General features: G+C 31.1%; 6 protein-coding genes across 10 annotated transcripts; 2 read left to right on the forward strand and 4 right to left on the reverse strand.

Moving 5' to 3' along the window:
• Positions 1-101: 101 nt before the first annotated feature.
• Positions 102-2,262, reverse strand: LOC111677338 (mitochondrial-processing peptidase subunit beta). The gene is made up of 5 exons (XM_023438438.2): positions 2,090-2,262; positions 1,579-1,791; positions 1,189-1,517; positions 753-1,129; positions 102-693 (listed from the first exon to the last, which is right to left on the reverse strand). The coding sequence occupies exons 1-5, from the start codon at positions 2,156-2,158 to the stop codon at positions 257-259; spliced, it is 1,425 nt and encodes a 474-aa protein (XP_023294206.1). The 5' UTR covers positions 2,159-2,262; the 3' UTR covers positions 102-256.
• A 2,121-nt stretch (positions 2,263-4,383) lies between these two features.
• Positions 4,384-5,713, forward strand: LOC111677321 (cyclin-C). The gene is made up of 2 exons (XM_023438417.2): positions 4,384-5,100; positions 5,331-5,713. Exons 1-2 carry the CDS (start codon positions 4,513-4,515, stop codon positions 5,544-5,546), a joined length of 804 nt encoding a protein of 267 aa, XP_023294185.1. The 5' UTR covers positions 4,384-4,512; the 3' UTR covers positions 5,547-5,713.
• A 2-nt stretch (positions 5,714-5,715) lies between these two features.
• On the reverse strand, positions 5,716-8,923 carry LOC111677319 (GPALPP motifs-containing protein 1). 2 transcript variants are annotated; one of them, XM_023438415.2, is made up of 3 exons: positions 8,804-8,923; positions 6,217-6,982; positions 5,716-6,158 (listed from the first exon to the last, which is right to left on the reverse strand). In XM_023438415.2, the coding sequence occupies exons 2-3, from the start codon at positions 6,915-6,917 to the stop codon at positions 5,771-5,773; spliced, it is 1,089 nt and encodes a 362-aa protein (XP_023294183.2). In that variant the 5' UTR covers positions 6,918-6,982; positions 8,804-8,923; the 3' UTR covers positions 5,716-5,770. The 2 variants fall into 2 exon arrangements, with proteins under 2 accessions (XP_023294183.2, XP_046805319.1); XM_046949363.1 differs by having other exon boundaries at positions 8,835-8,917.
• LOC111677320 (phosphatidate cytidylyltransferase, mitochondrial) lies at positions 7,032-8,926 on the reverse strand. Its single transcript, XM_023438416.2, has 2 exons — positions 8,804-8,926; positions 7,032-8,749 (listed from the first exon to the last, which is right to left on the reverse strand). Exon 2 carries the CDS (start codon positions 8,746-8,748, stop codon positions 7,741-7,743), a length of 1,008 nt encoding a protein of 335 aa, XP_023294184.2. The 5' UTR covers position 8,749; positions 8,804-8,926; the 3' UTR covers positions 7,032-7,740.
• A 698-nt stretch (positions 8,927-9,624) lies between these two features.
• On the forward strand, positions 9,625-13,030 carry LOC111677312 (exosome component 10). The gene is made up of 4 exons (XM_023438405.2): positions 9,625-9,964; positions 10,022-11,821; positions 11,963-12,688; positions 12,767-13,030. The coding sequence occupies exons 1-4, from the start codon at positions 9,860-9,862 to the stop codon at positions 12,842-12,844; spliced, it is 2,709 nt and encodes a 902-aa protein (XP_023294173.2). The 5' UTR covers positions 9,625-9,859; the 3' UTR covers positions 12,845-13,030.
• Positions 13,031-13,069: 39 nt separating this feature from the next.
• On the reverse strand, positions 13,070-20,975 carry LOC111677313 (glycosaminoglycan xylosylkinase homolog). Of its 4 annotated transcripts, none has more exons than XM_023438407.2 (5): positions 20,778-20,975; positions 17,270-18,730; positions 14,323-14,900; positions 14,062-14,262; positions 13,071-14,000 (listed from the first exon to the last, which is right to left on the reverse strand). In XM_023438407.2, the coding sequence occupies exons 2-5, from the start codon at positions 17,543-17,545 to the stop codon at positions 13,793-13,795; spliced, it is 1,263 nt and encodes a 420-aa protein (XP_023294175.2). In that variant the 5' UTR covers positions 17,546-18,730; positions 20,778-20,975; the 3' UTR covers positions 13,071-13,792. The 4 variants fall into 4 exon arrangements, with proteins under 4 accessions (XP_046804441.1, XP_023294175.2, XP_023294174.2 ...); XM_023438406.2 differs by having other exon boundaries at positions 20,765-20,975; XM_046948484.1 differs by lacking the exon at positions 20,778-20,975 and adding an exon at positions 19,444-19,502.
• Between the last annotated feature and the right edge of the window lie 2,629 nt (positions 20,976-23,604).

The following is a 23,604-nucleotide window of genomic DNA, read 5'->3' on the forward strand; positions in this document are numbered from 1 at the left end:
GTTTGTTGACAGAGCATGTAATATAATAATTTCAAATTAAGCTCACCACAATAGCTTGTTTTTTGGGATATTTTTGTGGTTTAAAGAATAACAATTTATACTCCTTTTATGATGTTTCTTTGTGTATTTTATTGATTATTAAACTAAACTTCTACATATTTTTTAATTTCGCAAAATTTCGTTTCGAAATTTAACTCTCTCGCTCAACACAGTATTCTCCTGTCACTCTTCTCTTTGAACAATGGTATCTTGTAACTTAAACTCTCAACCAGTACATGGATGAACGGATTCTGTTGTAGTCGGGAAGGTTTTCGACGGGACCAACAGCAGCGACGGCAGGGCATCTGTCATAGATGTATTTCATGGCAACATCGCGTACATTTTGTACATCGACGGCATCAATACGTTGTTCAAGTTCGTGCAAAGGAATGCGACGATTGTAGCAGAGCATTTGACGGCCAATATCTTCACAGATGGGTGTGGTGCCATCGAGTTGCAACAACATGTTGGTCTTCAACAAGTTCTTGGCACGTTCAACTTCAGCTTCGGTAACCATGGTGCACAAGCGCATCCATTCGGTTTGGATATTGAAAAGCATGTTTTCGCACTCCATGGGGTCGCACACGAAGTAAATGCCCCACAAGCCGGTATCCTTGTAGCAGGTGTTGAAGGATTGGAAGCTGTGGCACAAATCTACACAGATAAATTAAAAATTAACAATTTTTTTTTAAAGACTAGTGGTAATAACTTACTGTCTTCAGCACTGGCACGAGCCAAGTTAGAGGCATTGTTGATGCCACCACCTTGAGAACGATCCCAGGCGCCAATAAGAGTATTGGCAACCATCAAGGGAATGTTATCTTGATCGGTCCAACCGCAACCTTCGACAGCAATGGCAATGTGGGCCAAGGGCAAAGAATCGTCACGTACACGAACTTCAGAGCCAGTGAAACGGCAGGGTGTAACCTCTGGTGGCTTACCATCATAGGTGTTTTCTAATTTACCCAAGTGTTGTTCAGCCAATTTAACCAAATCGTTGTGCTTAACACCACCAGCACCGGCCAAAATAATGCGAGAAGCCTTGTAGTGGGTGCTAATGTAGCTTTGCAAATCAGCTTTACCAATAGACCTTAAAATAATAAAAAAATATTTTTTACAAATAAAAAAAAAAATACACATCAAACTCACTTGATGTTCTTAGTGGGTCCCAAAATAGTTTGGCCCAAGGGGGTACCCTGGTAGGCAGTGGCATGCAAATGATCGAAGACAACTTCTTGCAAGTTGCTTTCAACTTCTTGCATTTCACGCAAAATTACAGAGCGTTCACGTTCAATTTCGGATTCACCCAATTTGGAGTTTTGAATGATGTCAGCCAAGATCTCAACAGCCTTGGGTACATCCTTGGACAAACACTTGGCATAGAATACAGTCTGTTCGCGGGATGTGTAGGCATTCAAGTGAGCGCCCATATTTTCAACTTCCAACTCCAAATCAGTTTGGGAGCGCTTGGCAGTACCCTGCAAATATAAAATGACACAGAATTAGAAGCAATTAATAATAAGAAGTTCCCTAGAGTACCTTAAAAGCCATATGTTCCAAGAAGTGAGCTACACCATTGTTTTGTGGGGTCTCGGAGCGAGAACCAGCATCAATCCATAGACCCACGGTGGCAGTTGAAGCACCTGAATCTTCACTGGCAACACGCAAACTGTTGTCCAAAGTGGTGACCTGAGTGGCAGGGATGTTGACGAGAGTCTTCTTCAAGCTAGCGGCATCGGAAGCCTTGTAGCGCTGCAAGTTAAAACACAAATTATATCCATCACTTTTAACCTAACCTCAACTTTTTCCAAGCTCGATTATTTCAAGTGTATATTTTTAAAAGTCAAAAGTAATTACTTAAATCATTTTTTTAAAAGAAAATTTATTGTCAACACTTTAAACTCATTAAACTTTGCAAAATATTGTAATTTGTATGTTATATTACACTTTTTCCATTACGTAATTATACAAGAAAAATTCTTAACACGGTGCCGTAATCTATTCATATGATGATGAAAATCTTTAAATTTCACGATGTTTTTTGGAATACCTTCAAAACATTGACTCCTTTGGAGAGTTGACGCAAATTTTGCGAAATGCCGAGCACACGCATAGCCATTGTGTAAGGATTATTTATTTAAAATTTATTAGTACACTTAAAAATTACAAAATACTCTCGTAAAAGGGTGCCCACTGAAGGTGGTTTTGAAAGAAAAATTTCTTCGTATGAAAAGTGTTGATAACTTAGCTATTTTTTTTATAAAATTTAGCGATTTTTGAACTAGTTCAGCAATGTTGGCAATTCATTAAAAAATGTGGGAAAATCACGATTTATAATTTTGATAATTTTAAAAATACAAATAATAAAAAAATTAAAACTGTTTTCTTTTTTCAAATTATTAATGCAGAATTTGAAAAAAAACTCAAATCCAAAACAGTCTATTATCTGCAAATCTGTTTCCATATTTAGTGGATGGTACTCCTTTATTAGCGAATTTTGTATAATTAAAAAAATTTAAATGCTGAAATACAATATCTTAAAAAAGAAAACATCAGCAATCATAGTTAAATATATATTCATCATAAATTCCCGCCAATTACGCGCAGATTTCATTGATTTTAATCTAAAAATCATAACGAGATATAAAATTTTCCCAAGAAAATTTCAAACATTTTTTAACAAATAGAAAATAAAAATATATTTAAAATATTTTATGTCAAGGCTTCTAGATTATGCTTGAAAAAAAAAATTAAAATATTCATACAATTTAGGAATTTATTCTTAAATATTTTTAACTTTTATTAATTAAAGCAGTTAATGCTTATACTCTTTTCTGTGTATATTAAACAAATATTTATCATGCTAAACGTAAAATTTTTATCATTGTGCAATTAACATTGATTTTTAACACAAGTTTAAGTAAAATTGGTGTTTTTTACAAAATTTACATTTGATTTTAATTGTTTTTATAAAATATAGCATTATTTCAATAAAATTATCTGTAAATTGTCGTGATAATATAAAAAACTAAACATTTTTCTGCCGAAGTAACTGTATAATAAGATAGTTTTGTTAGTACATCTTTTTTTGGTGTAAAGATTAGAGTATTCAATTATTCGGGTTTTTGTCATATTCGGTTTATTCGATAAATAATTATTTGGGGTTTTAAGTTGGCCAGTTAATAATTGGATAATTTAAAATTATTCGGTTAATCGAATAAAATCAAGTGGATGTTTTTATGTAATATTTCTTCTTTTCTTTATTAAAGACACAACACTGTTCTTCAAAACTGGATGTAGAAACATTTCAGATTTCTTTTCAGAAATTTGAAATGTTTCTGCATGAACCCATTCTAAAAGTAAAAAAGTAAATTTATTATAAACATATTGAATTTTGTATTAGATATACAGTAATCTTATTGTTAAATAATAAGTTTTTCATCATCGGTTAATTGATATAAATTATTCGGTTTATTCGTTATTTGAAATTTGGTGATTTTCATTTATTCGAGCGATTAATCGTCAAAAATTGATCGATTAACCGATCGACGATTAATCGTTTGTATACCCTAGTAAAGATATAATTGCAGTTGGGCTGACGGTATATTTTATCAAAGCATGGAAATAATGAATTCTATTTGGAATTAATTCTCTTATATTTTTAATACGGCTTTAAATTTTTGAATTTACCATTCTTTAAAATAATTTTTTGAATTTAAATTATAAAGCTGAATTCCTTGGCTTTATATTCAATTAATTTAAATTCTAAGAGAATTTATTCTTTATAGGAATGAATTCAATTGAATGATCACTCAATGTTTAATTCCTTCTGTTACAAATTGAATGAAAAAAAATTAATTCAATTTTTAATATACAGAATGCTTTTGAATTATAAAATAAAACGTTCATTCAATCTAATGGTTGAAAAATATTTTAATTCCATTTGTAATAGATTGAATTAAAACGACATTTTTATCATTCAGATGAAATTTAAAAATCAGTTCGAATTCTTGAAATTTATGTTAATTCAATTTGTAGCAGATTGAATACAAACAAAATTATTTTATTCAGAAGGAATTTAATATTCTATAGGAATTAATTCAACTACATCGAAAGCTTCAAAAATTAATTGTTGGAATTAAATCAGAGGGAATGAGTTTGAAGAATTGCTAATTCTTTTAAATATATCAGAATTAGGGAATGAATTCTTTTAGAGCTTTGTATCTTATATAAAATTGTAATAAATCTTATATAAAATTTTAATAAATTTAATATACACAAATAAATATCAGTGTGGCAACTTCTATTTGATGTACGTTCAGTGCATAGTGTCGTTTTTTACATTTTCAATTGTTTACATTTTTTACGGCAGCCGCTATTATTATTTTCACCTGTTCACCAATATAGTAATAGCAGAAGAATATTGTAAATTTTTATCACAGAAATTTGCTGACAATTTCCTTCGATTTATTAATGGCCGGTAATTTTTGGCAAAGTTCCCATTCGCAACAGTGGATTCTGGATCGTCAGGATCTAATACGTGAGCGACAATATGACCTTCAATTGCTCACTGAAGAGGAGTATCAAAAAGTCTTTATATTTTTTGCTAATGTTATCCAAGTTTTGGGTGAACAATTAAAGTTACGCCAACAGGTCATTGCCACCGCCACAGTGTACTTTAAGCGTTTCTACGCTAGAAATTCATTGAAAAATATTGATCCCTTATTGCTGGCGCCCACCTGCATATTATTGGCGTCTAAAGTAGAAGAGTTTGGTGTGATCTCAAATTCTCGTTTGATATCCATTTGTCAATCGGTTATAAAGAGCAAATTTAATTATGCATACACCCAAGATTTTCCCTATCGTACAAATCATATTTTGGAGTGTGAATTCTATTTGTTGGAAAATTTGGATTGTTGTCTAATCGTTTATCAGCCTTATAGACCACTCTTGCAATTAGTTCAAGATGTAGGTCAAGAGGATCAACTATTGACACTGAGCTGGCGTATTGTTAACGATTCTTTAAGGACTGATGTGTGTCTTCTGTATCCACCATATCAGGTAAATAAGAGATAGGACATGTAAATTGTAATCAGTTTGCATGTGAATATACTAATAGCAACATTGTATTCAACTTGTATATCAAAAATTTTTGGTGACGCAAAGTGTCACATTTGCCCAATCTAGAACAACAAAAGTAAAAATGTTCGATTATTGGGCTAGACTTATTTAAAATTATATGTACTTTTCTATGTAGCTAGTTTAAAATGTTTCCCTTTTTGTTATCGCAGATTGCTATTGCATGTTTACAAATTGCCTGTGTTATTTTGCAAAAAGATTCTATGAAGCAGTGGTTTGCCGAACTTAATGTTGACCTCGATAAGGTACAGGAAATAGTAAGAGCAATTGTGAATTTATTTGAGCTATGGAAAGATTGGAAAGAAAAAGATGAAATACAAATGTTGCTGGCTAAAATTCCTAAACCAAAACCAGCACCTCAACGTTAAGACAATTTATTTTGAAGAAACTGCATTAATGTATGAAAATTTATAAAAAATATGAAAAATGTATTTATCATCAAACTAATTTTTAAGTTATGAACTCACAAATAAACACAAACATTCTTATACATAAATAAAATAGCATCAACTAAAATGTCAAAATACAAGGCAATAGTTAGGTATATCAATGAAAACCTTTTATGTATTTTTGTTGAATATTGTACGTAAAACTAAAGGTACTTTGAATGGCCACTGGAAAATTTAGTATTTAAGATTTTAGCCTTATCCACAATTTGTTTCGTTTGATTACGATCGATTTTGTTTAATTTTAGATCAACGTCTCGTGTAAAAGGACGCCTTTCGGGTTTTGCACCGCTCTCCTTTAATTCTTTAGCCTTTTTCTTTTCCTCTTTACGTAATTTCTTTTGATGAAGTTCGACCAAGGACTCCTCACGTTTATGTTTCTTTTTGTGCTTTTTAGCCATGGCTTCTTGTTCGGCGTCCCGTTGTTTTTCATACAAGGCTTGAGCTTGTAGCTCCAGTTCTTCTTTGGAACTTTTTGAAGTTGTAGGTTTTTGTTTTTCGTTACCTGTTTGAGGTGTTTTAGTCCAAGAGGATCTATGGTAATAAAATAATATAATTAAATATATTTTTTAGCAGTTATTAATTTGATTACCTATCACTAAAATCGGGTTTCTCTTTGCCCTGATGGAATCCACGTTTTAAATTGTTTAGTGCAGCTAAGCCACATTTTAAACCCACTTCCGGTAGTTCCAACATCCATTCTTCTCGTACATTTTGTTCAGTCGTTGTTACATTCATGCCATCTATAGCAGCCATTTTTAGCTCTAAAGCCCTCTGTTCCAATTCAATTTGCACAGCTGTCATTTCACGTTCATTTTTGACTGGTAAAGGCCCATAAGAGCCCTGCAGCGTCTCCTCTTCATCTTCTGATTCACTAGATGTAGGCAATTTTTCTGTTAACTCTTGTTTATCCAATTGTTCTAAATTTCCCAATAACTCTTTTGGAATAAAGGGTCCTATAACTAAGCCTTTGTCTTTATCATTTTTATTTAATAAATGTGGTGGTAGAGCAGGACCAAATGCATCATCTAATTCATTTGTGTTCAAACTCAATTCTTGTCTTAATTGAGGTGCCATAGTTTTTGGAATTTGTACTTTGACTTCTTCACTAAAGCTAGTTCTTGTTTCTTTGCGGGAACGTTTTTTCTCCTTGTGACTTTTTTTCTTCTTTTCTTTTTTATGTTTTTTGGATTTTTTCTCAGATTTATTCTTTAGTTTCTTGTGTAATTTACGTTTCCTCTCTTGTTCGGATGATGAGGATGATGAACTACTAGAATCTGTTTCACTGCTCATTTTGTTCAAAAAAAGTTGTGTTAAAGTGATGTGTGGTGTGGAAAATGCAAGAATTGATGATTAGACTAAAAAGAAAAACTCTTGATAAGTTATTGCTTTTATAAGGGGAATTTTTTTATTTAAATAATATAGAAAATTTACAAAATATACATTGGCTTATTTTATTTAAATTTTTTTATAATAAAAAGAGAGAAATTCAAATAATAAAATTATATTGTTAAACAATTATTAAAGCTTTTTAAGAGGTAAATTTATGGGATAACTTTAGTATTGAGCTGAAATGCAATATTTTTTGTCTTAATATGTTTACAATTATTATGGAATAAACTACTCTATTTGTATGAAGAAATAGTTATTTAAAAGCTTATACTATGAAATAGTTAAACTATTAGGATCTACTCAGGATAATAATTCATTAAAATGCATCATTTTGTCATTTTTAATTTAGGAAATCACGTCAACAGTTTTTTTTTGGAAAATAGTAAACATTTTGCTCAAGGCTTAAACGTTGTTCTTGCTATCATTAGATATATCTAATTTTTTGGTGTTTGATTATAGATAGTTTATATTTAATTTTTTTATTTTCCGCATTTAAGTTTCGAGAATCATTTAACAACCCGGTCCAACGTTTTAAAACATACTTCTACATATAACTTTTTAACATATTACTAATATGATATTAGGTTTCTTAAAAAACCTTTCAGAATCTAACATATTTTTAAAAAATACAAAAAATTGTAACTTTTTCCAACATCATTACAACAACAAATACATTATAAACGATGACTTAGAGGACTTTTCAATTATTTTTTTACAACAAAATTTAGTGGGAAAAAGTTTTCAACGCTTTGCGATAACTATATACAATCGATTTAAATAAACCGGCACTGGGTATATTTTTCACAGATTGTTTTATGCTACTACGCCAAACAATATCATTCACCGATACTTGTACAATTTTATGGAGATTTTTTAGAGCAGCTAAATTCTGTATAATGTCTATATAACTGCCAGTGAAAGCAGCATTACGTATAAGCCGCCGTCTTAATTCAGCCGGTGCTTGGCGCAGATGATATTCTAAAGCCTTTTCAGATTTATCTTGTTCAAACTGGGTTATCACACGATCGGAACCTTTTTCTTTGGCCGCAAAATCAACAGCCACATATTGGGCTAAATCTTTCATGACCGGGGCATACAATTGAAAAAAGTCCTTTTCTTGAGCTCGTACAATATTCGCCACTTTGTTTTTATTTTCACCAAAGATCATGCGAAAATCTCCCTTATAACTTAGACTAGAAATGGTATGAAATAATTCAAATGTTGTAAATCTTTCGGGCAACAAAAGTAAAGCCACTTGGAAAGCATTACGTAAATTCATGGCCAATGCGGCTTTAATTTCTTTATCATCATCAGCCGGTACTATATCTTGCACAGGTTTGTGCAAACGTCCTGCCATATAAAGATGTCTCCACTCTAGTAGATCTTGCAGCATTTGTTCCTTTGATATGACACCATATTTTATTTGTACTCCCAAATCGGGAAGCGGTACCAGGGTATTAAAGTATACACCAGCCCCTAAATTCTCTTGATATTTCATGATTAATTTGGGTCCCAAGTGTCTCATGGCCGAGTAGTGGCTTTCATGGCGACTTATATTTTCAGCGTGCCAACCTAAAGGATCGCGTACACAAAATACTAAATCGATGACACAGTTTTTTTGTTTTCCAACTTGGTCATAACCAATTTGCTGTTTAACACCAGAGCCATAGGCGAATACGTAAGAAAGTCCACCGCGTGGAAACCGCACCAAAATGTCTTTGTATATACTCATTCTTAAAAATACTTAATTTAGATTTATGTTAATTTATTTTTATTAAAATAATTACTTTTATCTTGTACAGTTTAAGTTTCCTTTACTAATATTTATCCGTTGATGAAAAATTTCCAAGGCCAACAAACTCAGCGGCACAGTTTTTAATTTATAGCAAACTGTATGTTCAGTGATAAATACTTTGCAAACATATGTTTTTCATTACGTTCTTAGGTGAGACAATTTGGCGGCAACAAAAAAATATTATTGGCGATTTTGTGAATTTTTGAAATTCCCTCGGAAGTAAAAAGGGATCGAATATTATATTATGGGTTTTTTTTTGTAAAAAATATATATATAATTAAAATTATATTTTGATTATTTTTATGAAAAACTCGTCAGACTTTTTTATTATAATATAATAAATAAATTTAATATTATTTTATTCCCAAAATCTCTTATTTGCTTTGGTGCTTTTAATACTATCTTTAATACTATCATGTACAACTCTGCAACATGTGTTATCGTTTTCTTTGTTTTGATCGGTGTCTACACCAAGCAAGAACAAGCATTGTCAATGTACAATTGTATTTCACATACACCACGCCGTTAGCATTTTGGGTAAATTCTGGTACATAAATTGTATTTTTAAAGAATTTTTTTTTACAGTTGTAATTCAGGTCTGAGTTGGGGAACAACTCTCGCGTCATCGTTTTTATTTTTTAAGGACGGTCAGGCTTGTGCTTGTTGCTGGGCTTTCGACAGAATTACTTCTCACCCCGCACTGATTTAATGCACTACTTCGTATAACTGTTCTTAGTTATGCGTTGTCTTCATTAAACGTGTGCTTTCGTTTTACCTCAGAGTGAGGTTATGTTTTTTATTGGTGGAGACCATAGAATACTCACGATATAACCTGGTGGAGACCATTTAAACTCGAATATAAACTGGTGGAGACCATTAAAACTCTGGAATTTTTTTTGATTATGATGATTCAATGATATAACTTTTTTATTTTTGTGGGATAACCTGGCAGTTTGTGAGTTTAATAACTCCGCCAACACACTTCAAAGTTAAAAAAAAAAAAAAAAAAAAAAAAAAATAAAGAATTTTTATTATTAATAAGAATATAATGGATACCAATGTAAGTCCAACAAATAGCGTTGCTGGTAAAAGTAAAACAAAGCCGAAAACTACTGCCATAGGAGAATTTAAAAGCATTGAAGAATTTACTAAGGTAAGGAAAATTTTTAAAATAAAGCCCAATTACTCTACGATATCTATTTCATTGCAGAAAGGTTTATCAGAAATTATAGAAGCCACAAAATGTGCTAACGCCTTTCCACAAGGAGCCTCCAGAGATCTTTATTGTGCTTATCCTACTTATGGACGTGTTATCGATGAACAATCGCATAGAATATTGGGTCTTATATCGCACGTGTTAAAGTGGCAAAATGTTAAGGGCAACATACAACGTCGCCAGCCGGATGAACAATTCGAAATGCTGTTGGAGTGCAACGATGTCATGTTTGAGAGACTGCAGTCTAATCTAGATGAATTGGCTGGCATTAAAAAGAATCCCCAAACCATAGTAGTAGAATCACGTCTCAATTCCATATCAACGACAGCGACTCCTGGCAAAGGTGCTGGCAGTTGGAATTTGAAAAATAATGACTGTAGTCCTACAATAGCGGCCAGATTGATTACAGCCAAAAATATTGCCAGACCACAGGTGAAATTCCAAATACCAGTGGACAATAGTGCTGAAACACCATTTGTACCCAAAATTAAGGACAAACCAAATTCTCTAAAACCTTTGGCTATTTTGCCAGAATACGATGAGCATGGCAATGTGGTCAGCTATCTACATCCTTATGAATATGAGTTAATGAAATTTGAAGCACCCAACAGTTTGTTGAAACCGCGTCAGCCACAAAAACCAAAAGATACTGCCCAAACAGAACTAATGTATGTTGATACGCCAGCTAAACTAAGACAAGCTTTAGAAGAGTTGCGAACAGCTACAGAGTTAGCAATTGATGTTGAACATCATTCATATCGTACTTTCCTGGGTTTCACTTGTTTGGTACAGATTTCCAGCCGTACAAAAGACTATATTTTCGATGCTTTAGAATTGAGGGAAGAAATGCAACTGCTCAATGAGGTTTTTACCAATCCGAAAATTGTAAAAATTTTCCATGGTGCCGATTCGGATGTTGAATGGTTGCAACGCGATCTTTCGTTGTACATTGTAAATATGTTTGATACTCACCAGGCGGCGAAAGCTTTAAATTTTGCCCGTCTTTCGTTGGCATACTTAATGAAACATTACTGTGACATAGAAATCGACAAAACTTTTCAACTTGCTGATTGGCGTATACGACCTTTACCCCAAGAACTAGTAGCATATGCCAGACAGGATACACACTTCCTCATCTACATCTATGAGCGCCTGACTAATGATCTTTTAGAGGCAGCTCATCAACAACCTCAATTATTGCGCTCGATTTACCAGCGTTCTAATGAGATTTGTAAAAAACGTTATAATAAACCTACAATTAATGCCGATTCTCATATGGATTTATATCGCAAATCAAAGAGAATCTTTGACAATCGTCAACTGTTTGCCTATAGCGAAATATTTAAATGGCGTGATACCATTGCCCGTTTGGAAGATGAAAGTTACGGCTACGTCTTACCCAATCACATGATGTTACAAATATCTGAAAGCTTACCACGTGAAATGCAAGGTATTTTAGCTTGCTGTAATCCCATACCGCCATTGGTACGACAACACCTACACACTCTCCATCAAATTATTCTAAAGGCTCGTGATCAACCTTTGGTTAAACCAATTTTAGAAGCTGAAGCTAGTCACCGTGTGGCTTATGCAAATGTTAAAGATTACAATAGTAAATTACATTGTCCTCATGATTTGTCGCATCATGAAGAGTTCAGAGATGACTTGCCCACTTTGATTAGTTTTGATAAGGAAAAAGGTATCAAGTTCAATAACGATGTCGAATCTTTGGGTAAAACAAAGATTAAAAAGCCGGTTCTAAGTGTATTTGATACACCAGAAAATTCCGAAGAGGTAAGTTTATTCTTTTGTTTTTGAAAAACTTTAGAGATTAGATAAATTTGAATTTAATTGAGAATTTTTTCTTTGAGATACTTATTATATGTAACAATCAAGAACGTCTTAAATTAACATAAATTTTAATTTTCATTCCAGGATGAACAAACTATACGCCATCAACTTGTTGAAAAACAAAAAATACTTTTACCTTATCAGCGTTATATGGCTGTTTTGCCAATGGTCGAAAAAGAGAAACGTGAAGAGGCAGCTCGCATAGATGCTGAAAATAAGAAACGACAATTATGTCCACAAGCACCAACTCTTATGCCAGTTGACAAAGATTCTAAAGATGACATTAATATCAAAAAGGAAGAGGATATGTATAGTATGCCCATCAGGGAAATGCTAAAACGTAAATACGAAGAGTCTGTTGCTAAGAAGGCCGCAAATTCAGCTGCAGCAAAACGTATTAAAACCGAAGAGAATAGTATTACGACGACAACACCAACAGATGATAAATTGAAATTTGTTAATTTACCTCCAACCAAAAAAGAACTTAAACAACAGAATCAACTTAAAAGATCAGCTCCACAGGATACTTCCACCACCACAATATCCGACGATGATGACGAACAAGATGACAATGATGGACCACCCGTAGAAAAACCCACCTCTTCAAGGCCGCTTGATGGCCAAGTTTCGAAAAAGAAATTTAAGAATAAAAATAAGAATGGAAAATTCCAAAACTCTGGCAAAGCTTATCAATCGTCTGACAAACCTGTGCAAACAAATTTCGATTATCAAAAGGTTGACTTTAAGAAATTCCAAGGTGGAGCTCAAAAAGCTAAAGGCACAGAATTGAAACCTCAATTCCATGGCAAGGTATATTATATAATATTAATAAAATTATTATGAGAGATTTTTTTAAATAAATTTTATTTTACTTTTTTATGTTTACAGGGCAACACAAGCAAGGCTCAAAACAAGAAATTTAACAAACTATTTACATTTTCTAATGTAAAGGCGAATAAAAAATAAATAAAATTAAGGTTTTTTTGTCTAGGTTTTATATTATTATTTTACAATTTGTCTAACTATATTAACGCATTAACTAGAATTATAATAAATTTTCTTTTTTTTTCTCTCTTTCGATATATTTTATGTAGCTTTATACAGTTAAAAAAAAAATATTGAAATAAATATTTTAATTTTAAAAACAACAAATATAGTTTGAGCATATTTTCAAAAAAAAAAAAAAAAAAAAAATGGGTTTCTGGTGACTTTAGTGGTATACTTTAAAGGCTTATTAGGAATTCATTTCTGGACAGAAATTTGATAATAAATGGTAACATTAAGAACATTAAATGAAACGTTAGTAATTCATTAGTCGTTTGAAATATCTCAAATGCTTTGCGAGTTTTTGTATAATTGAATAATTAAATTTTATATAGAAAAATTCTATATAAAAAATATAATAGACAAAAATAAAGAAAGAAATTTTAAAATTTAATAACAATAGCATAAAACTTCCACGTTATACTTATATTGATGTATTTAGTTTGCTCATTATGATGTTGTATGTTGTTATAGTTTTGTTATTACCAAAGTAAGGAGTCATCGAGGATGGCAGATTGTGTAAAAAAAGCAAAAGGAATGATGGCTAATAATATAACAAAATGAATTTAAACCAAAATGCTGCATACTTAAAAATCTATTAACACAATTGACTACTTAAAAATAATTAATTAAAAATCTAAAACAGAAACGATTTAGTTATAAAACCTAACAATGTAGGAAATAATAAAAGCCTTATTTTATAACTTCACTTTACATTGTAAATACTTTCATTAAAATCTTAGTGAGTGAAGAGTGGAGACTTAAAAATATCAGGCTCTAAAATAATTGTCTTTTCTGTTACTTAAAAAGTACTGATATGTTATGCTTAAATTTAAATGGAGGAAGAAAGATAGTAGAGCATTTCTAGTTTTATAAATTTTTAAACATCTTTTCACCTTCACGGTCCATGCAGTACTCAACCACTGCATATACGACTAACAGGCGTCGTTCTACGCCACGTTTATGTTTGTCAGTTATTAATGGATATAAGGCATCGGCTTTTGTTAAACGATCGACCAGTTCAGTAAGAACGCCTCCCGAAAACACTTGTAAACGTTCCCAGGTAGATGCACGTAATCTTTAATAAATTGCAAAATATTCAATGTAAGTTATTTTTTTTAAATTTATTTAAAACTTACAAACAACATTGGTAGAGGGGTGCCAATATATCCAAATGATCCTTGTTGGGATTACCAAATGCTTTACCGTTATCTATTAACACCACACGTTCTTCGCGTGTTTCAAAGTGATGGCGATCACCATTTTGTATTAAATAGTCAAATATGGCAACATCGATTAAATCTAAAAGTCTTTCAGTCTCCAATTTGCCTTTTAAACTCCTGAAATTATAAAGTTCATAAAAACAGTTGTAAGCATTTTATCCATTTCTATGGTCTTACTTGCAATAGTTCATGTCATCTTCCCAAGGTGCCCTTTTATCTTCTTTATAAGTCCTCTGCCAGGGTGAACGCCTCTTGGCTAGTTGGCCCGGTATTATGTATATTAAAACACCTTCAATATTATTATTTTCATCTGCACACACAGTTTCCTCTTCATTGCAGTAGTGACATTTGCCAAATAGACAATACTGTTCGGTACCGTTTTCACCCTCCGTCATGGTCATGGTATTTTGTAATTCTGTATCGCCTTTTTCATAAATCTCCGTTTTTAAATTCACCACTCGTCCCACAACAATTGGAGTCCAGCGAAAGTCTAAAACTGCACCCAGATAAAAGGCATACACTTCGGCCACATGGCGATCTTTGCCACCATAGACTGGACCTTCGATGACAATATCGCGTGGATACCATTGTGGTTTAAAGATGACCTTTTGTTGATTCGACAAACGCACCAGTAGTTTTAGCTGTGTGCCTCTTGCCAAATTGCTAACTTTTGTAATTGGTTCTAAACGTAATGTTTGCAGTAGTTGACCCATGGATGAATCATATTGTGGATATATTTCGTTTTCATGAGGCCACTGCAAAAATATAAAACAATTTACATATACATATATACAAATGGTCAATTGTTTGTCTTAAAAAATCTTAGAAAATCGATTTGGATGAAAACAAGGTAAGAACTATTGGATAGTAAGCCAGTCACAAAATTTCAGCTCTATCGGTCAAGAACTGCTAGAGTTAGACGAGGTCAAATTTGTACATTTTGATCCTGTCGATTACTTATTAACCTATTAATTCTAGCAAAAATTATCTAAAGAAAGGCTCTATTGACAAATCTTGATATAGGAGCTACCAAAATACTCATAGGACTGATAGGGATGCTAACGGGACACTTCTCAGCTAGGGCCTCTGTCAGTAAGTGGGACAGTAATACACCGGATTATTGTAGGTTATGTAAGGATGAGGAGGAAGTGGAGTGATCGAGATATATTTTGCCACTGTCCTAGGATACAGAGTCTCAGACCAAAATGGCTAGGAAATAGGGAATATTGCGGGTATTGACTCAAGCAGTTTACTAGGTTTTGTCAAAGGAATTGGTCACTTCTTTGACTGGGCATTATAGCGCGAAGATCTTCTCTCTTATCTTTTTATTCTTTGGTGTACAGACTTGTACATCCTTTTTATCTTTTCCTCTGTTTTCACTTGTAGTTTTTATACCCTACACCACTTTAGTGGGGGGTATATTGGGTTTGTATAATATAATATTAGTCCTATACCCACCTTAAAGTATACCAATCGACTCAGACCCATACAACTGTACCCCCGAATAGGGCTTGTAAACATTGTAATCAAACTACAGGTCGCAATTTTGGAGATAATTCAATGAAATTTGGCACATGACCTTCTATTATACCGTAGACGAAGCATATTGAAAAATGATAAACATCGGTCCATTATTTCACCTAGCCCCCCTACAACCGAACCACCGATTAGGGCTTGTAAACATTGTAATCAAACTACAGGTCGCAATTTTGGAGGTAATTCAATGAAATTTGGCACATGCTCTTCTTGGTACCATAGACGAGGCTTATTTAAAATGGTTAACATCTGAACCCGCTAAATAGGACTTTTAAGTTTATAATTATTATATACAGGTGTAGGGTATTATATGGTCGGCCTCTCCCGACTAAAAAAAAAACAAATTTATTGGCTAGTCTATGCTCTAGCCTATTGACTAGTATATAGACTAGCCTATTGACTAGTCTATGGACTTATATAGTGACTAACCTATTATTAAACCTACTTTGTAGATTAGCGTATTTGCAATTATATAAACTAGCCCATTGACTGGTCTATTAGGGTAGAAGGGGGACCATACGCCACTTTTTTTTTTTGAGGCGGCCTCAAATTAAAACCACAATACATATTCTTAATATTTTTTGGTTCGGATACTTAGATATGTTGGCTTTAGTTTTATTCCTTTCAATCTTTCCTAACTGACCAAAATCGCGATCCATGGTGTTAATTCACCAAGGGGCAGATTTGTCATTAGTAAAATAAAAGAAAAAATTACAAAAATATAAACTTATTTTGTTGTTTTATACTTTGATTCATTAAACAAAGTATAAGATATTTATTGTTTATTTCACAAAACTTGACAAAAAAATTAAATCAAATTATTACTGATTTTTCTATATTTGAACCCAATTTTGTTCTACATCGCAAGCATTACATATATTTGGCGCATGTGCCCCACGGGCAGTTCTAAGGTTTAGTTTAAATTTTTTCGGGCTTCAAATTATATTATCGAAAATATTATTATGTCTTATTGTTCACTATTATTGACGTTCTAATACTGACCAATATAGTTTTTCTATCACAAAAACTAAAAAAGTCAGCACAAAAAGTTTACACAGTGAAATATTTTCACAGCCCTTTGAAAAACAATTAATCACGTCTGCCTCGCATCATATGTAAAGTTAATGTTTCAAATTTTTATGGATGATAGATAATCGATAAACGAAAACAAAATTTGAAAATGCGATAAAATCGATTAATCAGTTTTCAAGTTATTCGCACTGACAGATGTGCCCCTATGGCAATGATCCCCCTTCTACCCTATCTATCTGCTTTTATGAGAAAATAATAGGAAAAGTACTTAATATGTCATGGGGGTATTGTGATATATTTCGATATCAAAAAGTACAATAGTACTTAATTTTCCTGGCTTCATGCAGATTACAAGTGTATGACACACTTGTAAATACCCTTCTATCGAAGAAGTTAAAAATTATTAAGTTTTTTTTAATTTTTTGCTTAGCATAATGATGAGTACTTTAAATATTATCAGTACATAAATAAAAACAGATTAAAACAAATCTCTCTGCATTTAAATTATCAGTTATTTTTAATTAAAATCCCTTCACAATTATACTCACTCACTCACCCAATTAGCAATATCCCATAAAACAGAAGCATTTTCATACGACGCTGGCTTATAGTTCTTCAACAATTTATTGCGATACATAAAGAAACGAGGATTACGATTTAAATAGGCTGGCTTCAGATGACGTATCTTTGAACGTATAACATTTTCTAAGGCACGTGTGCTGGATAGTGGTGCTTCGGTATTATTTAAATAATACATAAAATAAAAATTACCACCAATGCCCAAGCATAGGACGCTCACAAGAGCCACAATTATAACGGTACGTTTATTCATAGTCAGCTGGTTTTTGTGTTGTTGCTGTTGTTAGATATGACGATGTTTACGAATAATACGAAAGGTGTTAAAAGTAAATTTAAATTAACGGCTTTAATTGTATTAGAATTTTTATTTTTCTCTTGTTGAATTGCTGTAGTATTAAAATAATTATGTAGAAGAGACTGCTTTGAGGGCTTTTGTAAAATATTAAGAAAATCACAATGATGTTGCAAGAATAGCCACCACAATGATTTAATAATTAATTTTGACAATTTGTTGTTGATATTATTAATATTGTTGTTAGTATTTTTGTTTGTATCGTTAGAACTGTTGTAATTGCAGTAAAATACAAATAAATTATTTATAGTATAAGAAGATTTCGTAAATGTTGATGATGTTGAGGGCCTATTCGTCATTTGAAATGTTGTTGGTGAAAGCATGTACATATGTATGCAACAACAAATTGCAATTGGCAGCTTATTTTTATGTGTTTGTTTGTATGTATATATTAATATATTGTTGATGCTTAGTTTTAATTGTTACAGTTTGGCTGGCTGTGTTCGTACGTTTGGTTCTAGTTGTTATTTATTATGTTTGTTTGTTGCTTCGTTGGTTGATCACTAGTTTTTCTTGTTTAATTATTTAAATTAAAAAGACATTCAACAGCTGTTGGCCATTGTTTCTAACACATACATGCATACATATTCATATACGCATTTTAATTATTTATTTATTTTTTTTTTTTTTTTGCTTTCTAAATATGAATAAAATTCCTTTTAGCTGTTGTGTTTTCATAAAAATAACATCATTATTATCATTAATATACTTCTCTGCTGTTTGCAGCAATAATGACTTTGTTGTTTCGCAAAAGATTGATTCATTTATTTAATTTACATAGTTTTATTTGGTCAATTAGAATTTGAATTTCTGGTTGAGTTTTTATTTCTTTTCTTGTTGATTGATATCCACTTTTTTCGGGTATTTTTAGATGTAGCTTAAGTTTTATCGAGTATTTTATAGATTTTTCAGTATTTTAGAATAATAACAATTTTTTAGCTTTATTGTTTTTTTCTTTAGCTGGCAGTTAACGATTTTATAAGGAAATAATTACATCTTTTAGTATTTGTTGTGGATTTGTGCGTTATTATTTGAAGTTTTGTCAGGGAATGTTAATAGATGACTTTTCAACTTTGTAGTATTTATCTAAAAATATTATAGAAGGAATTTCATTTTAGTTTAAATTTTAAAACAGTTTATTAAGATTTTATTTCTTATATAAGTGATAATTATTTTTTTACAAAATTATCAAGTCCTCTCGATGATTTTTTCTTTTTCATTAAAGGAAAGACTTTGAAAATAAGTTTCAACTTTTTAATTTTTTTCACATTATCTCCTTTTTCGAATTTTATTGATACCAAAATAACCCTTTTTAATAAACCCAATTTGGGTGACGTTCCAGTAGAGTCTACGAGATTAATGTTCAGAACCCAAGTTCGACAATACCTTCTTTCTAAGCATGATCAATTTTATTGATACAAAAGGAACCCTTTAAAAGTGAAAAATGTTTTCCACTTCGAAGATATTCAAAATGTCATAAGAAGTTAAATATTTTTTTTTTTTAATTTTATTTCAACAGTTTTACCTTGGGTATTTTTGGCTCAACCCACTATGTTTTCCAGGTCAAAACTTAAGCTCGAACTCCACTGCAAGCGTTACGTTGTGGATTTTATTGATATCAGACGAATGTTTTTCAATTTTTGCAGTGACAATTAAAAAAAATTAGAAAAATTCTTAATAACTTTTGCCTCAAAGGAAAATAATGATATTGAGAAGACCATAAAAATAGTAGTAAAGGACAAAATTAAAAATTGTTTAAAAAATGTAAAGTTAAATTTCCGATAAAATCAGGATTTTACCTTTATTAAGTTAATCCATTTATTTTTTAAACTTTAACAGACGCGACCTCTAATTATATTGTTATATTATTGATAAATAAATTTTATTATTTTCACTTAAAACTTTCAGGCAGTTTATTTATTATCTTTTTGGTTAAATCAATTTTATTTTAAAGAAATTTATTATTAATGTTGCAAATACATACATACAGTTTTTGAATTAATTTTTAATTTTCAACTAAAATACGTTCAAAATTGTTTTGAGCATTTATCAAAATCTAGATCTCCTATAAATCACAGTTTCACAATATTTTTTATATTTTTCTAGTTTTATAAATAAAAATTTTAAATAAATATTTCTGTTACAAAATTAAAACACATTTTTAGTGTATAATAATTGCGACCGCACGCTGCAACTTTTGCCGAGACACTGAGACTTGTACGTATACGACAACGGTGACGACTCCCTTTGATATGCAACTAACCGTAAATGCTCAAGATCACCTAAATTCGAAATTATTTTGGCTAATAATGTTTTAGCCCTTTAATTTGAAAAAGCGCGATGCATACATAAATAAATTGCAAACGAAAAGAAGCGAAATATAAAAAAATAAACAAATGCTCATTAATTATGACACTAACATAAAATAAGTAAGAATAATTATATTCGGTCATATCGAATTAGTAGTGCCTTACAACGGTAAAGTAATTTTAGAAAGATGGGAGATATCGGTTGAGGACCACAATATTTCTTTAGATAAGAAAGTTATTTGCTTAAAATAAAACGTTGTGCTGTTTTTCTTATTTTTTTTTGGATATAGAGCTACCTTTATTTTAATCCATGTGGATTTAATCGTTTCTAAACTGACATCAGCACAAACACTTATTACGCTACCAGTTAGTTATGTACCCTACAGAAAAGAAAACTAACAAATGTTCTATTGTTTTACAGCAATGCATTTAGAAACGCATTTGCGTTTCCCGCCTTATGTACGGGTAATAATTGTACTATCACCAAAATTCAAATAGTAAAAACAAATAAATCTACTAAAATGCTGTTGAAACAAAACATGTGTCTTTCCTTTTCTTGGCCAAATCATTATGCCAAGTATGTAGTTATGATTGCTATGCCAGCAACTTTTACGAGCAGTGTGTGTACAGAGGAAAACATTCCTACAAACGTGAATTTAGTAGTAGACCTTACAAAATGATGACGTGTTTGCGCCAATACTAAATGCAAAATATGTAAATGCAAGCAATTTTTCATAACTTTGTTGTGTGTTTTTGCGTAAATATTTCTATTTTACTGAAATAATTATTCTTTTATTAAAAAATACTTAACATGTATGATTAACCTCGTCTGGGAGAAGCAAGCACTCATTGATTAAATTCCGTGTTCGATGTTGTTTTTACACTTTTCTTTTAGTTACATTTTTGTTGTGTGTGTTTTTTTAATTGCATACGTTTTATTTTATTATTACAACTATTTATAAAATCAAATGCAACAATACAAATTAAATTGCATAGAAAATGAAATTCATATGCCGGGCTAAAAGAAGAAATTAAAAAAATGAAAACAACAATCAGCTGATTTTGTTGACATTCGTTTGTTTACATATGGTGAGTTTCAGTTTTAGTGATGTGTCGACTTCTTCGATGACTATTCATGTTGGAAATAAATTTTTGTATAACTTGTTCATACAGTAGTTTTCCGATTTAACGAACCCATATGTTGTCAGGCCTGTTCGTAAAATTTAAAAGTTCGTTATATGCAGTACTAAGTAAAACGTGGGTTTTTGGTAGGAAAATAATTAAAAATAGGTACATAAAATATTTTTTAAATGTATTTTATAAAAATTAATTCTTTTTTAATAAAAATAGCACAAAACACAAAATTCCGAATCTTATATACCCACCTTCAAACCATATTTGTGTGAATTTAATCGCTGTATTTTTAATTCTGTCATGAGCTTTAAAGTTATTTTTCGAAGTTCATCTCTATACTCGTATTTTTAAGCGAGTAATGAGCGTTGATGTAATTTTCTTAAGGGGGCCTGATATGGAAGGTAAGGTCAATTATGGACCGATTCCCATAAAATCTGTTAGAGATATCGGTTAGTACTCGGCGTACTCGTATTGTTAAGCGAGTATTGAGCGTTAAAGTCATTATCTGAAGGACGGACGGACATACCTACATCGAACTAAAATTTAATAAGAACCCAGAATGAGTTACAGTTTTAGGTATAAAAGCACCGCTTGCTACAACTTAGGTTATTTGTTATTTTTGATAAATGTCATTTTATCTTAATTTAAATAATAATATTTATATTAGTTCGTTAAACAGAGTACAAAAAACAAGTTTTGTTCGTTATTTAAAGTAGTCAATAGGAAAAATTAGCTTGTTCGTTAAATGCGATGTTCGTAGAATTGAATGGTCGTTAAATCGGAAAACTACTGTATTTGTTTTTTCGACAGTACCTATTATAATTTTCAAACATTTTGGTAAAGAATAAGAGTTCTAATATGAAATGTGAAAATATATCTTTAGTAAGTAAAACCATTAAATTTAACCCCATCCATAGGAAATATTAATCCAAGAACTCCTTTATTTGCGTTCGTTGAAATTGAATTGTGTAAAATTAATATAAAACAGGGATATTGTACTTTTTGCTACATTTATTCATTTATAGAAAGTTCTTTGTTGTAGTATTCTCAAAATCTTGTCTAGAGTATAGTCTATAGTCTAGTCTATAATCTAGCCTACAGTATAGTCTGGTCTATAATCTAGTTTATAGTATAGTCTATAGTCTAGTCTATAGTATAGTCTATAGTCTAGTCTATAGTCTAGTCTATAGTCTAGTCTATAGTCTAGTCTATAGTCTAGTCTATAGTCTAGTTTATAGTCTAGTCTATAGTCTAGTCTATAGTCTAGTCTATAGTCTAGTCTATAGTCTAGTCTATAGTCTAGTCTATAGTCTAGTCTATAGTCTAGTCTATAGTCTAGTCTATAGCCTAGTCTATAGTCTAGTCTATAGTCTTTATATATAAAAGTTATAGAAATTTGTAATAATTAGATTGAATTAAAATACAATTTTTTATCATTTATAGGAAATTTAAAAGCCAATAGGAATTGTTAAAAATTTTTTATTCAATTTCTATGAGATTGAATGCAAACAAAATTAATTAATTTCCAAAAATTGTATAAAAGTTAAACCCTAATCTATACACATACAGTGAATCAACTAAGTCTTGGCCTATTTTTTTAGAAGAATTTAATTTTTTGTTTTTAGTAATAAAATTCGAAAAAAATAGGTAAAAAGTAAATTTATGTTTTGAAAATAGAGAAAAAAGTATTAAAACACAAATTTTGGTTAATTTGTTGTTGCATTTTATTATTAAGCTTTATTGAATAAGAACCAATATAATTTACAATTCTACATAAAATTCACACAGTACAGGTCAAATAGAAGGGATTTCCGTAATGTTTCTTTTTATTAATACAAAATAATCAAAAACCAAGAAAACCACTTTTGCAGGAATAACTCTCAAACGATGTGTATAAATGCACTAAATACGGGGATGTACGTAACAGGGGACATCTCAATCTAATTTTATAGTTTATTCTGTCAATATTTTTTGTATAAAAAACTGTTAATATATCGCTAAAATAAAAAATAAGAAGACATTGAGAAAATGGGGGATAGTGTTTTTAATATAGTCTATCGATATGCTAGCACTAAAAACAAAATTTACCACAATTTATCACTGAAACTAAAGACTAATTTCCGTTTAATTAATTTTCAAAACTGAACGAACACACACACAAATGTGTGTTACGATGATCTAAACACAAGTGTTTGTATCAATTGATTTGCTTACATTAACATACAAACTCACGTACAAAATAACAAAAAAATAAATCAATACACAATAAAGCATTATGTCGATTGACCAGACCAATATAGCCCAGATATAGTACAGATAGGACTAAAAACAATTACTTCTATTGTCGTTGAAAATTAACCACAAAATTCGAGCTTTTCTTGATTTCTTTCCTGCTCCGATTACAAAAATACCCTTTCGTGGGGATTGAGCACGTTTGTTTTGTTCAGAGAAACAAAAACAAAGAAAATCAAATTTAAGTATTTTTCCTATTTTCGTATTTACTGTTTTCATTACCAT

Source organism: Lucilia cuprina, chromosome 4 (assembly GCF_022045245.1).
Source record: "Lucilia cuprina isolate Lc7/37 chromosome 4, ASM2204524v1, whole genome shotgun sequence".
NCBI classification, from domain to species: domain Eukaryota; kingdom Metazoa; phylum Arthropoda; class Insecta; order Diptera; family Calliphoridae; genus Lucilia; species Lucilia cuprina.

Excerpts from the sequence above, each read along its gene's own strand:
- LOC111677321 (XM_023438417.2), top strand. The coding sequence starts at position 4,513 with ATGGCCGGTAATTTTTGGCAAAGTTCCCATTCGCAACAGTGGATTCTG. Across the intron at positions 5,101-5,330 it reads TTCTGTATCCACCATATCAG|ATTGCTATTGCATGTTTACA; the intron begins GTAAATAAGAGA and ends TTGTTATCGCAG.
- LOC111677319 (XM_023438415.2), bottom strand. The coding sequence starts at position 6,917 with ATGAGCAGTGAAACAGATTCTAGTAGTTCATCATCCTCATCATCCGAA. Across the intron at positions 6,159-6,216 it reads AAACCCGATTTTAGTGATAG|ATCCTCTTGGACTAAAACAC; the intron begins GTAATCAAATTA and ends TTATTACCATAG.
- LOC111677313 (XM_046948485.1), bottom strand. The coding sequence starts at position 17,545 with ATGAATAAACGTACCGTTATAATTGTGGCTCTTGTGAGCGTCCTATGC. Across the intron at positions 14,263-14,322 it reads GATGACATGAACTATTGCAA|GAGTTTAAAAGGCAAATTGG; the intron begins GTAAGACCATAG and ends TTATAATTTCAG. Across the intron at positions 14,001-14,061 it reads CCCCTCTACCAATGTTGTTT|ATTACGTGCATCTACCTGGG; the intron begins GTAAGTTTTAAA and ends AATTTATTAAAG.
- LOC111677338 (XM_023438438.2), bottom strand. The coding sequence starts at position 2,158 with ATGGCTATGCGTGTGCTCGGCATTTCGCAAAATTTGCGTCAACTCTCC. Across the intron at positions 1,792-2,089 it reads AAGGAGTCAATGTTTTGAAG|CGCTACAAGGCTTCCGATGC; the intron begins GTATTCCAAAAA and ends TTTAACTTGCAG. Across the intron at positions 1,130-1,188 it reads GGACCCACTAAGAACATCAA|GTCTATTGGTAAAGCTGATT; the intron begins GTGAGTTTGATG and ends TATTATTTTAAG.
- LOC111677320 (XM_023438416.2), bottom strand. The coding sequence starts at position 8,748 with ATGAGTATATACAAAGACATTTTGGTGCGGTTTCCACGCGGTGGACTT.
- LOC111677312 (XM_023438405.2), top strand. The coding sequence starts at position 9,860 with ATGGATACCAATGTAAGTCCAACAAATAGCGTTGCTGGTAAAAGTAAA. Across the intron at positions 9,965-10,021 it reads GCATTGAAGAATTTACTAAG|AAAGGTTTATCAGAAATTAT; the intron begins GTAAGGAAAATT and ends ATTTCATTGCAG. Across the intron at positions 11,822-11,962 it reads CACCAGAAAATTCCGAAGAG|GATGAACAAACTATACGCCA; the intron begins GTAAGTTTATTC and ends TTTTCATTCCAG.